Genomic DNA, 13425 nt, shown 5'->3' with positions numbered 1-13425 from the left:
AGAAATGTCGTATTTCTGATCGTAATTTGACGCTTTATTTAACATACCTCAAATTATCCAATTTAAGTAAAATATGCGCCGTTTTGTTCGCAAACATTTTGCCATTTAGAAGGCAACTTCATTATCCCCCCCCTCATAAAACCCCCCTCCTTATTTGCAAAAAACTTAGACAGCCAGTTTTCGCAAGCCTCTTTTGAGGCCAGCTTAGTATCACCAAGAGCGTTTTGCATGGACCGGAAGAGATGATAATCACTTGGAGCCAGGTCCGGACTATACGGTGGGTGCAATAGGACATCCCATCCGAGCTCCCGTAGCTTCTGGCGGGTCATCAAAGATGTGTGAGGCCGAGCGTTGTCCTGGTGGAAAACAACACCATTCTTATTGATCATTTCTGGCCGCTTCTGGTCAATCGCCTGCTTCAAACGGTCAAGCTGCTCACAGTAGAGAACCGAGTTGAGGGTCTGGCCATAGTTGAGCAGCTCATAATACATAATACATAATTAACGAGATTGCAGCGTTTTCAAAATAAAGTAATGCGTTTGATTTTAAGATGTAGTAGATACACTTCCTCTAGTTTGATGTTGGACGCGCTACAGTGGCTATCTGTGAAGCATAGAATTTATTACATGCCAATGGTGTTCATCTTCAATATTTTAAACGATATGCTGCCTCGATATTTGTGTGAGGAAGTGATGTTCATAGATACAATACAAGAAACGCGAATTATGCAAAAACACCTAACTTTATGTTTAGTAGGTCGCAGAACTCGTTGTTATATAAAGGTATAAAATTCGATGCCCAGAGAAATTAAACATGCGGCAACAATGGCAGAGTTCAAGAAAATGTGTATTTCACACGTAAAATCTGTTTTGTAAACAGGTTTTATAATTTTTTTTCCTAAATCATTCATTTATGTTTTCAATTGATTAAAATTAATAAAATTTATTTACGTGTTGAACTACCATGTTCGTACTGATGATTTTTTTTTTGTTGTTTTGTTAATGTATATTGTAAAAAAAATAATAAGCGTTGTCTACGAGAGTTCGAGCCTCGCGCGCGTTCGGTGGGCCTGGACTATGTTAATCGAACACTGGCAGAACACTAATACATAATGAAATTTTTATGTGGGTCTGAAGTGGAAACTGGAATGCGGATAGCTCATTCAGAATTGTCGTAAACTATCTTTTTATAAGATGGTTATATCGAGTATTTCTGAATGTGGCAGATCTCTATCATGTTCTAAGTAGACACTTTTAGATATTGGGTTCGATTCCCAATATGTCAAGGATCTTCCTGGGTTGGAAAATTTCTTGACATGCCTTAAAAAAACTTTGGGTCTGAAGTTGGGATTATCATTATGATAATGTCGATACGGATAGGACCATTGTTTTTCTTTTAAAGTTTTTGCCTATTTATGATGTTCGATTAATAGAAATTCATGTCTGCAACAGAGTCAGTTCGCTGTTTTGTTTTATAATACTGATATCTTAATTTGGTTAAATATAAATATTATCTATTAGATAAATCGGCCAGTTCAAACCTTTGTAGGGGTATGAGGTGGGTCATCATCATTAAAAAGAATAGTGGATGATTCCCTTCCAATCCCACCAAACACACAGCAAAACCTTCCTGGCCGTCAATCCGGGCCTGGCGATAGTTTGGGCCGGCTCACCGCGCTTCGACCACGATTTTTTTCGATCGGTTTCCACGACGATTGGCCTACCAGTACGGGGTGTATCTTCGACAGCCACTACACCAGAACGAAATCGATCAAATCAACGCTGTGCTGTGCGAATCGTTACAGTATCGGGTCCATAAACTGCACGAATTTTTTCGGCCGCCTTCGTTGCAGTCTTACCTCGCAGGTAGTAAAAACGTAAAATATGGCGAATTTCTTGCTTGGTGGACTCCATCTTTGACGCGCTATAACTTGAGACTGAAAAGGACAATCACAACACTGTCAAAACGACACTTGCAGCACAGATTGTCGTCTTTAAATAGCCGTATAGTATGACCCGATGCGATAACTACAACACAAGATATGTTTAAGTGTTGCCATATGTAGACAATATACGACATTTCTTTTTCCCCAACCCAATTTGTATTCCATGTTTAAAGAAAACACGACACTCCTTTAAAATAAGCAGATAAATTAGAAAAAATGTTTCAAAGATCGATTCAACAGAGATCGATTCAACAGAGATCGATTCTTTGGTACCAATTTAATCAGTGGATCGATCCCTACGCACATTGGAAAATCGATTCGACAAGATCGATCTTTCTATAAAGATCGCCCAATCCTAATTTGATCAAGTTAAAACCTTAGGCCCGTACACGGTGGCATTTTTGTTTTTAGTCGAATCTGTCAAATCATTGAGAACAAAAAAGACGAAATAAATGGACCTTTTCAACGCTAATGCCCCCGGCCGTTTTGATGACCATCCTGTATCGGAATGCCTTTTCAACGATAGTCCCAAAGTCAATAAGTACATTACAACGTGTAGTTGACCTGTTGAAATATCTGAGCGTTTCTTGTATAGTTCCAAAGAACGTTATCATTGTGGGTGAGAGGCTGCTTGCGTATACGCCGACGATATTCAAACTATCGTCGAACTATATTTGTAGCATTTGTAAATGTCCCTTGAGATCTCCATCTTGTACATTTGAGAATAAGAGCAACTTTTTCTACCATTAGTGCAAAATGTGAAATCGAGTAAAAAAGCATCTAGGGCTATGCCCATAGGTTTTAGTTTATATTTTTGCAGGTTTCCAAGAAATTTGAGTGGAGCATTTCGTGCGATAGAGGTTTTCGAATGAATTGATTCTCTTTGAATCTACTAACAATCCCAGTTCAATAATCAATTATCGTTCATTATATTTATTATAAAGTTCAGATCGTTTATAAACATCCAAAGTGGGTCTTTACATACATTACTGCGATATAAATAAAAGTTCATCGGTATCCAAAGTGAGAAGATCGTACAAAACAGAAGGCATTCAAATGCACACCTCTCTGTTCTCTTCGACTGAAAGTGAGAACCGGAGAGATGAGACGCGGAATGATTGGTTAGCCATGTAATTTAGCAGCAGTCAGTATACGCGCAGATTTGCTAAAGTGAAGATCGATTTCCTTATGAGATTCTCGCGAACGGCAGACCGGATCGGATTTACGAATGTGAGATAGATGCGTGGCAGTCGTGATTGATTTAATAACAAATGCTGATAACAATCAGTTCTCACATGTAAAACTCATTACAGTCAAATGATTTGCAAAACCAAACTTCGTACAGCGTTCGTTCATTAGACAGTTCAAACAGTGAAGATGTGTAATTGTATGAGGACAGCAATAGGAATGGTTTACATAGGATTGAATTCCTCATAAATATCAATGAAACGATAAAAAACAAGCAAATAAATTGTAATGTCACTGTCACTAAGTGTGATAATTTAAAAAGTTAATCACTACCAACAGCAGTCAAGAAGAATTTCTCCAAATGATTCAACAAATGAGCAATCATTTCGCTTACATTGTAACATCAACAATCTATCTCATCGGGTTCCATCTTGCTGAGGCCCAGTATTTGCAGTCACCTTGTCCGGATATATTTACCTACCATGTGAATCCGGAAACGTACAAAACGTTTGGGATCATCCAAATAAGCAACATTCAAGTGGGTCAGACTGTGAAACTTAATGTTGACCTCTCCATCGGAACGCGACTAGAAAAGGTATTTATTTACTACCAAAACTCTGAACCATATAACTTACCGTATATTATAAAATATCGTCGGGAAATCCCCTACACTAACAGAGTCATAAAATGCTTTATGTGCATGAAATACTTAACTTCGTAAATAGCTCCTAGTTCCTCGAGACATCATTGAATTGTTTCCACGTTAACATAAACTGGTTTGTAAACGATCCGGCGTTAATGATGATACTGGTTTGATTCTACCGAGTGGGCTGTCAATTCAGGCATTATACTTTTGATGTATAGCGTATGTCCAGAACGTCATGAAACTGGAAATGTAAATGATGGGTATATCTCACGAAAGGGAAACGTGATGCTAAGGCTGATAATAAACTGCTCTTTTCAGACGACTGGTCATATTTCAGGAATAATTTGCCATGGATATTCCCCACCTCAGATGGATTTGCCATAATGTAGAATTTTCTCAACAGCTTGTTATAACGTTTGATATTTTTTCGATCAAACGATTGAATATCAAAGAACGTGTAGTTTGAACAAATCTAATATTTTCGGGTGAAATTGAAGGAATGTCATATCAACTCGTCTTAGGAGTGAAACGTTGTGGGTGTAAAAACATTGATTAATTTGAGCCTACTTGAAATCTCAAAAAATTACCCTTTTTTTAAAAGGGCCAATTTTTTTTATGTCTTTCCGGAAGGGTTCCAAATTAGAAAACAGGTCACGTTTTTAAGAAATAAAATTAACGTTAATAACAATTTTCACTATGAACGAATTCTCATTATTTGCACACCAATCGAATTGGAATTTCTCTACGATTTGATATGCTATACATTACAATTCGTTAATCTCTAAACGGTTTAAATTCATGAAAACTGGAAGAACTTCCTTTTTTTCCATACATTTGTTCTGCCGGTTTGTGTGCTAACCCTACTCGTACTTCGAATGTTCATAACTTGAACATTTCTTAACAGATCGGAAAGATGTTTGCATCAATTGATAAGAAATATTTCTACGCGTCTATCATAAAATATTATTTTTCATAAGATGACCAATTGAATAACTGTAAAATGTCAAGCGTTATCTAAACGCCCCAACTGTCAAGTTTTGATTGGCCCGATTTACGATTTCCTCAACACAGACTTCAAAATCGATGTACCTGTGGAAATCCACTCTGCAAATATACATGCACGTCGGCTGTATTTCCCTAACACGGACTTCTAAATCAATGTGCCTGGGGAAATCCGCTTTGCAAATACATGCAAGTCGGGTGTATTTTTTGGTGATAAGCACTTTTGTACTCGCTTGTCGTTGTGTAGACCGGAATACGTTTCCCTAAAACGTACTTTTAAACTGAGAAGCCTGGGAAAATCTTCATTTCAGATACTAGAGGTGAATGAACCTTCGGCGTTCGAGAACTTCGTAAACATGAGATGTGCAATAATTTCAGAGAGAAATGTAAAATACAATGATCGTTTGACAATTCTTCCGTTCCGTTCCGTAAAAGGACGTTCATCAAATTTATTTGTAACGAAGAACATAATCTATTACAGTGGATTGCATAATATAATTGCGTAGTTCTTCGTCGAAAATTTGCGGTCGTGTCCTAGATACAATCCCTTACAATTTTTTCCTTATTTAAAAATTCTAATTCAAAAACTATAATACCTTCAAAATTTTGGTCAGAGAATGAAATGTAGTAAATTGTTAAAATTGTCATAAACTTTCTTATTAATTACGCTGAAAAGAATTAATTCAAAAATTGATTTTTTTTTAAATTCTCGAAAAATTTATATGGATAGCCCATACAATTACCAACAAGTTATCCATACATCGGAAGATGGGGACTTCTACATGGAAAAACTTTTCCTAAAAACAACTTTTGTATGTTTTTATTTTTTTGAAAAAATCACAACTAATTCTAATTTTGTTCAATAACGTGGCCTGGAGTTTAGGCAATATAACAATGTTTACATTAAACTCATCGAGTAGCAAAATATGAAGACCAGTGACTGTTTCTCGTATGGTCCTTCAATGTCTTCGAGTGACTTCCCATAGCTCGCCGAAGTTAGGTAAATTATCAGCAATGAACTTAAAATCATTTCCATCAATTGGATGCTTCTCGAAGAGTGGTTTGTTGGAATTGCTGATCTCTAAATAAGGCTTTCAATTCTTTGAGTTCTTCTTTTTCATGTTTTTCTTTGAAAGATTACTATAAATGTTTAATTTGTAACATTTAGAAACATGTCAAGAACATGTCAAACGCGAGAATTTCCACACAAAAATTTTACGAGTAAAACATTATGTTTTCATAAGTCTCCATACAAAAATGCCTTATATTCCAGAAACAGTAAAAGATAGAAAGTTGACATCTTAAACAAAAGTTCATGATTTAATAAGATCTAAAACTTTCTCAAATACACTATATCGCTATCTTGATTTCAAACCAAATTTGGATTAGTTGTTTTTTTGTCAAAGAAAACAGGAAAAAGTTGTTGTTAGAAAAACTCCCTGTAGTGCCCATCTTGCAATGCATGGACGACTAGTTGGGAATTGTAAGAGCTATTCACATATTTTTTTTGAGAATTTAAAAAAATACTTTTTTGAGAAAATTGAGTTTTAATTTAAAAAAAAAAAATTCATTTTTCTTAAAAAAATTTTGGTAGGTATTATAGTTTTTGAGTTTAATTTTTTTTTGTAAAGAATCAAGATTTTTTTTGGCCCTTTTCAAAAAGTAGTCTGATTCATTTTTGAATATTGCAAGTATGCAAAGCTGCTGAAAAGATCTATGTGTTTACACCCACAACGTTTCACTGCTATTTGAGATGGTGCTGCCAACGGTGACCGGAATAAATCGCCACAGTAAACAACTGCAACAGAAACAACCGCTTAGAAAAAGTGTAGTAGGCTAGAAATATTTGGCGCGGGAAAAACATCATGTGCCTCACATTTCTATTATAAATTTATTCTCTTGTTCTCGTTTTTCGAAATTTATTCTGAGGACAATGTAATGGGGACGAAGTCCCCATTTGGCGAGGATAAGGAATCGAGGCGGCCCATGCCGCCAAGATGACGCAATCCGAGTCCACCGCCGACCCGCCGTCGGAAGCGGCGGTGTCTCGCACGCAAACCTGGGATCCACTGATTGCCCGGTTAGTTTGAAACATAGGATACGATCCTTTAGCAATGTCCGACCGAGCTCTAGCGAGCGTCGGACGGTATACGTCTGCCCGGGGCGTTACGTTTGCCTGGGGCGATACGTTTGCCCGGTTAATTCTTGTTTTGAAATACAATACCGCGCCACAATATTTATAGCCTACTACACATTTTATAAGCGGTGGTTTCTGTTGCAGTCGTTTTCTGTGGCGATTTATTCCGGGAACCGCTGCCAACGGCCAGTCGAGTTGGCATGAAATTCGTCCAAAGCTATCCATCAACAATAAATCAGCTTCATGATTTGATGTGTACTTTGCCTTAAAATATCAAAGTATTTTCAACATTTTTTTGTTTATTCCCCCAGAAGCTCCATATTCAATGTAATCAATGACGACATTTTTTTGTTCATCAATCCAATAGACTACGTCTACTATTGACAAATCAACACAAAGATGCATCAGCTTATGCGACACCTACATTAGAGCTCAGAGCCAGAAAAGTAATGATGTTTGTATTTCCACGCGCTTAAAAGGAAGATTCGGAATTAATAAGAACAAATTTCATTTTAACTATTAAACGTCGTGAGTAAATGGTAAGAAAGTTAGATTTTTGTATATTTACAATGGTTTGAATACGCGATCGGGAGAAGTCATAGATAATCTTCGAAATATTTAGGTTTGATAATGCATATAGGTTATGAGTACTAGCTTCCGGATATTTCTTAGAAGCTCATGCTGTGATAATGGCGATGCAATCAATATCATAATAAGTTGGTTAATATAATTGATTATGCAGAAGATTCCGTTCGGCCGATACGAGAAAGATCTGCAGTATTCGAAGCGCTACATATGCCAACCACCGCTTGCCTGGTAAAAATGTAAATTACAAAACTTACCCCAAGCCATTCTTCATATGTTATGAATGAAACAATATAAACTACTGATCCTCTAACCTTTTCAACGTGGAAAGAATACTTTAAACCGGGAAATTTGAAGAAAAAAAAGTGATTTTTCTTAAAAAATCAAGGTAATTTCAGACCCAAAAAAACTGGTTGTAAATTCAACGTAGATTCCCCAATTCCACCCCGTTAAGTGTCATAATGATATTTATTAATCATTTTCAGTTAGACGGTTGAACCTCCTGCCAAAAGATAAGTTTTGTTTTTTGTTCGTTAAAACTCGTTTGACGGTTATGAGTACATAGAACAAACGGCCCTTTTCATGGCCACCGTTTGGAATTTCAAAAGAGTTAAATTAACAGATTTCTAAACAATGAAAAGAATTACATAAAGAAAACAATTGTTCATAACAATCACAGTCCTACGTCAAGGCTCAGACCCTTCTACTTTTTTGTCTTCAATGCTTTCAAAGCGGTCCCACCCGTATCTCGTCGCCAGCTATGCGTTGGATAAACGTGGGATCAGAATTTGATAGTCCAAGCATTTCTTCAGCCACTTGATTGTAATGAAATTTTTAAAGAAAATTTAGCTCTTTTCATCATCCTGCATTTTCTGCATTTCTACGATATCTGCAGTAACATTACATTTGAAAATACGGAATCGTAGCATGATGGAGAAAAAAAAACGTTCCGCACTGCAGAACCCATAGTGGGGTCTGATTGCGATTATTTGATGGAAATGATTGCAAACTCACTTCATTCGCCATGGACTGTGTTTTACTGGTTATTCATTGTAGCAAATTATGAATTCAGAGAAGTCTTACAGGACCGAAATACAACATCGGATGGTGACGTATTCAACAATGCACAATGGTCCAGAAGATGCATTTAAGTGGAAATTAGCATTTAGAGCTCGACAATTATTCTCCAAAATTATCGATGAAATAAAAAATCTAACTTTCTTATCTTTAGAGATATAGGTAAACTTAGTTCGACAATGTTGTAGTCCCAGTTATTTGAGACATCTTTGTAGAACAAAGTTTTTCTCTATCTCTTCAAATAATCGATATAGCGCCTTTTTTTCTAAGTTACATTAGGGTTACCATGAAAAAATAAATTTTTCGGTCTAACTTTTATATTTCAAATTCTACATGCAAACTGTCTTCAAAAGACTTTTAGAGCTTACTAATACAAACATTTTTCTTGTCTATATCTCAACTTGACTCAAAGTTATTGATATTTCTTTCCAAAAAAATACGCACTCTTCAATTGTTTGTCATTCTTCCTGGGGCAAACGTAAGCAAAGTTTATTAGCGGCATTTGAAAGAGCATATTTCACTCTACATGATGTGTGATTTTCAAAACTATGTTATTTTTCGTGTTTGAATAAATTAAAATTGAAATCATGAGTTTTTAGGTAAAAAACCATCAATAACTTTGAGTAAGATTGAGATATAGACAAGTTCTGTATCGCAAAATGTTGGTATCGATAAGCTTTAAAAGTCGTACGAAAGCAGTTTTGATGTAGAATTTGAAATATTAAAAAAAAAGTTTTTAAAAGTCTGAAATATAAAAAAAAAAAGTTTTTTCATGGTCACCCTAATGCAACTTAGAAAAAAAGCGCTAAATCGATTATTTTAGAAGATAGAAAAAAGTTTTGTTCTCCAAAGTTGTTTAAAATAACTGGGGCTATAGCATTTTTGAACTATGTTTATCTCTATCTAGAAAGATAAGAAAGTTAGATTTTTCATTTCATCGACAATTTTGGTCACCCTATTTTTGATAACATAAAAATGAGCGCTCTATCAGATGTAACAACTTCGTCTAAGACAGTTTTTGTCCAAACAATAAATATCTCCCACAAAGTTTTTTTAGCGCTCTCTATCTGAGTTGCATTAGGGTAACTATGAAAAAACGGGTTTTTTTACTCTAACTTCTATATTTAAAATTCTACATCAAAATGGTCTTCGTACGACTTTTAGAGCTTATCAATACCAACATTTTGCGATGCAGAACATGTCAATATCTTACTCAAAGTTATTGATGGTTTTTTACCCAAAAACTCATGATTTCAATTTAAATTTATTCAAACACAAAAAATAACATAGTTTTAAAAATCACATATTATATAGAGTGAAATCTGTTCTTTAAAATTCCGTCAACAAACATGTTTTATGTTTGCCCCAGAAATAATTACAAACTAATGAAAAGAGCGTGTTTTTTGGGAAGAAATATCAATAACTTTGAGTCAAGATATTGACAATATTGACAAGTTCTGCATCGAAAAATATTTGTATTAGTAAGCTCTAAAAGTCTTTCGAAGACAGTTTGCATGTAAATTTTTAAATATAAAAGTTAGAGCAAAAAACAGTTTTTTTCATGGTGACCCTAACTGAACTTAGAAAAAAAGCGCTATATCGGTTATTTCAAGAGGAGGGGAAAAACTTTGTTCTAAAAAGACGTCTCAAATCATTAGAGCTACAATATTGTTGAACTATGTTTACTTCTATCTATAAAGATAAGAAAGTTAGATTTTTTATTTCATCGATAAAATTTTCCCCCTTTTTTTGACAACATAAAAACGAGCGTTCTATCATGAGCAACAACTTTGTCTAAGACAGTTTTTGTCTAGAGAATAACTGTCAAACTCTAAATGCTAATTTCCACTTAAATGCATCTCCTGAGCCATTGTGCAATGGCGAAAAGAGCTTGGCCTCTTGCCCTGAGCCCTGAACATTGACAATCGATTTTGATACTAAAGAATGATTTCAAAAAAAATAATTTCTCCCGCACTTAGTCACTAAGGCACGTATTTCCCATGTTTGGCTACAATTTAATTCCACCAGGTCTTGAGCTACTCTGTACCTCTAGCAAAGAATGAATCAGACAAGCTGGAAGTCTGATACGAGTTGTTGATGATGAATTCGTATTAGCTTTGTGGTTCCAACGTAGCGTTTCCTGATTTTTTTCTAATGTTTGTCGTGTCCTGCTTGACGAAATGGCTAATACAGTATGTCCTCTATTTCAGCCGTTCAGGTTGATTTTCTGCTCTGTTTCTGTTATTCAGTGAATTTTTCATATGATTAATCGCATTAATTTTAAGTGTCGATTGCTAATAGCACTCTGATAACTCCGAAAGTTCCAGCTGCGCTTAGGCATGGGATTAGAAGTGTTTTTTCAAAGTTAAAGAAAAAAATTTAGTTCTAAGGTAGCCACTATAGAACAGTATTATTTATGCCTGTGTCCATTCTTGTCAGAAGTTTTGTGTACAATACTAGGTATCTTATATGAGGTAAGTTAGAGACGAATGAACTCTCTGAGTTTAAAGTCTCTTTAATTCAATACCGTTACCGTTATATGAGGTAACGAGAAACACAATTTAGCAGTATCATATTATACATTGAAAATACTGATTTAAATAACATATTTTTCTTATAATGGAATTCACAAAAAAAAATCAAGTATATTTGAAAACTGCAATGATCAATAAAATCCTCATTGTGACCATCATTCTATGTATATAATAAAAATCTATAGAATGCGATTCTGTAATTGAAAAATCGTTTTTTTTTTTTCATGTTCCTCAGAACAACATTGGTTCTATTGACTTAGTCAAATCACGGGAGGCTACCTTCAATGACCTTGTACGGGGTCAACCTGCCCGGTACAGAATAAACTTTCCGGTGCCCAACCATGTCCCTACGGTGTTGTCGATTGCAGTCAATGGACAAACCATATGCACTGGCCATCCTGCTCAGGGCCGTGTCGTTACAACAATAAATCTACATCACACGTTATACACTCAGGCCCACAGCAACGGTCCACAATTTCAACGTCCATTGGAGGGGAATTCGGTTGGGTATCCAACGCGGCTACAGCATCCATCAGGGGATATTATTGAAATCGTTATCCAACCAGAAGAGCCTAATTTCTGGCATTCAGAAGAACGGACAGTCAGGCCTCCGTACATGCCACCAAGAACTACGGCTCTACAATATGTTTTCAGGCCGCCACAGACAACGGAGCCGTTTCGTACGGACATAGAACCATCAACCGCAACACCGCCGGCTTCGTCTTCCAAATAGTGAGTAAACTATTAGACATAATCGAAATCATCAAATCTTCTTTCTTTACAGTGTTTGTGGAAAGCAATCCAGTAAAATGGTAAACCGTTTATCGATTAATGGCGAGTTAGTTTCCAAAGGTCAGTTTCCGTGGATAGTTCCTCTATTTGACCGTACGCTAAGGAACGATCCAAAATTTTTCTGCGGTAGCACGATCATCACCCGAAAACATCTAGTCACGGCTGCCCACTGTGTTTACCGAATTGATGATTTCATTCGTCCCGAAAGCATTGTAGCGGTACCTGGAATGCACAACATCGACAACTTCCTAGACGAAAATGCAAAGATAGTCGATATAGATCGCGTGATTCCGCATGAAGAGTATATCCATGATGACGACACAAACGACGCCGATATCGCCGTTCTGCGACTGAAAAGACAACTGGAACTGTCGGATTATGTCATTCCAGTGTGCCCATGGCAAAGCGAGAATGACCTGTCAGGAATCGTCGGGCAAGAGGCTATACTGGCCGGTTGGGGTTTGACGGCGACAGGGGCTTCATTTGTTCCTACCTTCATAAAGAGCATCATAGTGGATAGACAACAGTGTAACTTGAATCTTCCACGTGTGTACTCTGCGAATGCACGGATATTCTGTGGTGATGGCCGAGGTTCGGCGCCCTGTAGGGGAGACTCCGGAAGCGGTTTGGTACTTAAGCGGGGAAATCAATACTATCTACGGGGTGTGGTTTCCAGCGGATTGCTCGATCCTAACACGCAAATGTGTGACGTAACAAAGTACGCTATTTACACCGATATAGCGTTATTCCGTTTCTGGCTGAAACATGTGACGAGTGAATGACAACAAAATTAGTGTATAATTCTGATTAATCTCCGTAACAAGACTTTCTCCAACAAATAGACTAGTTTTCAAATAATAAATTTTTACTCAATTTAATGTAATATAATAAATGGTACATCATTTACCCTTTTTTTTTGTCTATTTTGTATATTGATTTGATGAGACTATTTGCCTAAAAATAATAATTAAAAGCCAATTTTTACACTAGGTTCCCAATATCTCTATGTCTCCTAACGTTTTCATTAAGGCAGCTTTTTTTTATTTATTTTTTTTTTGGCAGACTTATCTCACTTCTTAACTAGGCGAACCTAGCCAGAATTTTCACCTGCCCCCGGGCTTCTACCAAAGGGGAACAGGCTCTGCGGAATGCACGTATCTGCATGCTCGTGCTGTTTTAGTCCTGACCGAGAATTTTTTTTCTTTATTATAGTGACTTCAAACACATTTCGGCTGGTTCGTCACTTTTACTTCCATTTTTGGAAGAATGTCGGGAGTGAGGATTGAACTCGTGATCTCTGCGTGAGAGGTATGGATGTTACCACTACGCCAGATCGCCTCCACGCATTAAGGCAGTATTCTAGTCTATAAATTTGAAAAATATCATTTTTTGTATATTCAGCCATTCCATGCCAAACCGATATATTGGTTTTCAGATTTTCGTCAAAAGTGGTAATTTTGTTCTTTATCGCAAAACGTTAGACCCGTATTTTTTATTATTTTTTTTTTATTAGGATGCC

The 13425-nt window shown here is 36.4% G+C and overlaps 1 protein-coding gene across 1 annotated transcript; it reads left to right on the top strand.

The window, feature by feature from the left end:
• The first annotated feature begins 3086 nt into the window (after positions 1–3086).
• Positions 3087–12812, top strand: LOC129778522 (serine protease gd-like). The gene is made up of 3 exons (XM_055785463.1): positions 3087–3728; positions 11350–11846; positions 11899–12812. The coding sequence occupies exons 1-3, from the start codon at positions 3495–3497 to the stop codon at positions 12686–12688; spliced, it is 1521 nt and encodes a 506-aa protein (XP_055641438.1). The 5' UTR covers positions 3087–3494; the 3' UTR covers positions 12689–12812.
• Positions 12813–13425: the final 613 nt, after the last annotated feature.

The sequence above is a fragment of the Toxorhynchites rutilus genome, chromosome 3 (assembly GCF_029784135.1).
Source record: "Toxorhynchites rutilus septentrionalis strain SRP chromosome 3, ASM2978413v1, whole genome shotgun sequence".
Classification (NCBI taxonomy): domain Eukaryota; kingdom Metazoa; phylum Arthropoda; class Insecta; order Diptera; family Culicidae; genus Toxorhynchites; species Toxorhynchites rutilus.
The sequence above is the reverse complement of the archived record's forward strand: the minus strand, read 5'-3'. Positions and strand labels throughout refer to the sequence as shown.

Bases quoted from the DNA above. Each gene is read 5' to 3' on its own strand.
- LOC129778522 (XM_055785463.1), top strand. From the start codon at position 3,495: ATGATTCAACAAATGAGCAATCATTTCGCTTACATTGTAACATCAACA. The intron at 3,729-11,349 runs GTATTTATTTAC...CATGTTCCTCAG, and splicing joins TCGGAACGCGACTAGAAAAG to AACAACATTGGTTCTATTGA. The intron at 11,847-11,898 runs GTGAGTAAACTA...CTTTCTTTACAG, and splicing joins CCGGCTTCGTCTTCCAAATA to TGTTTGTGGAAAGCAATCCA.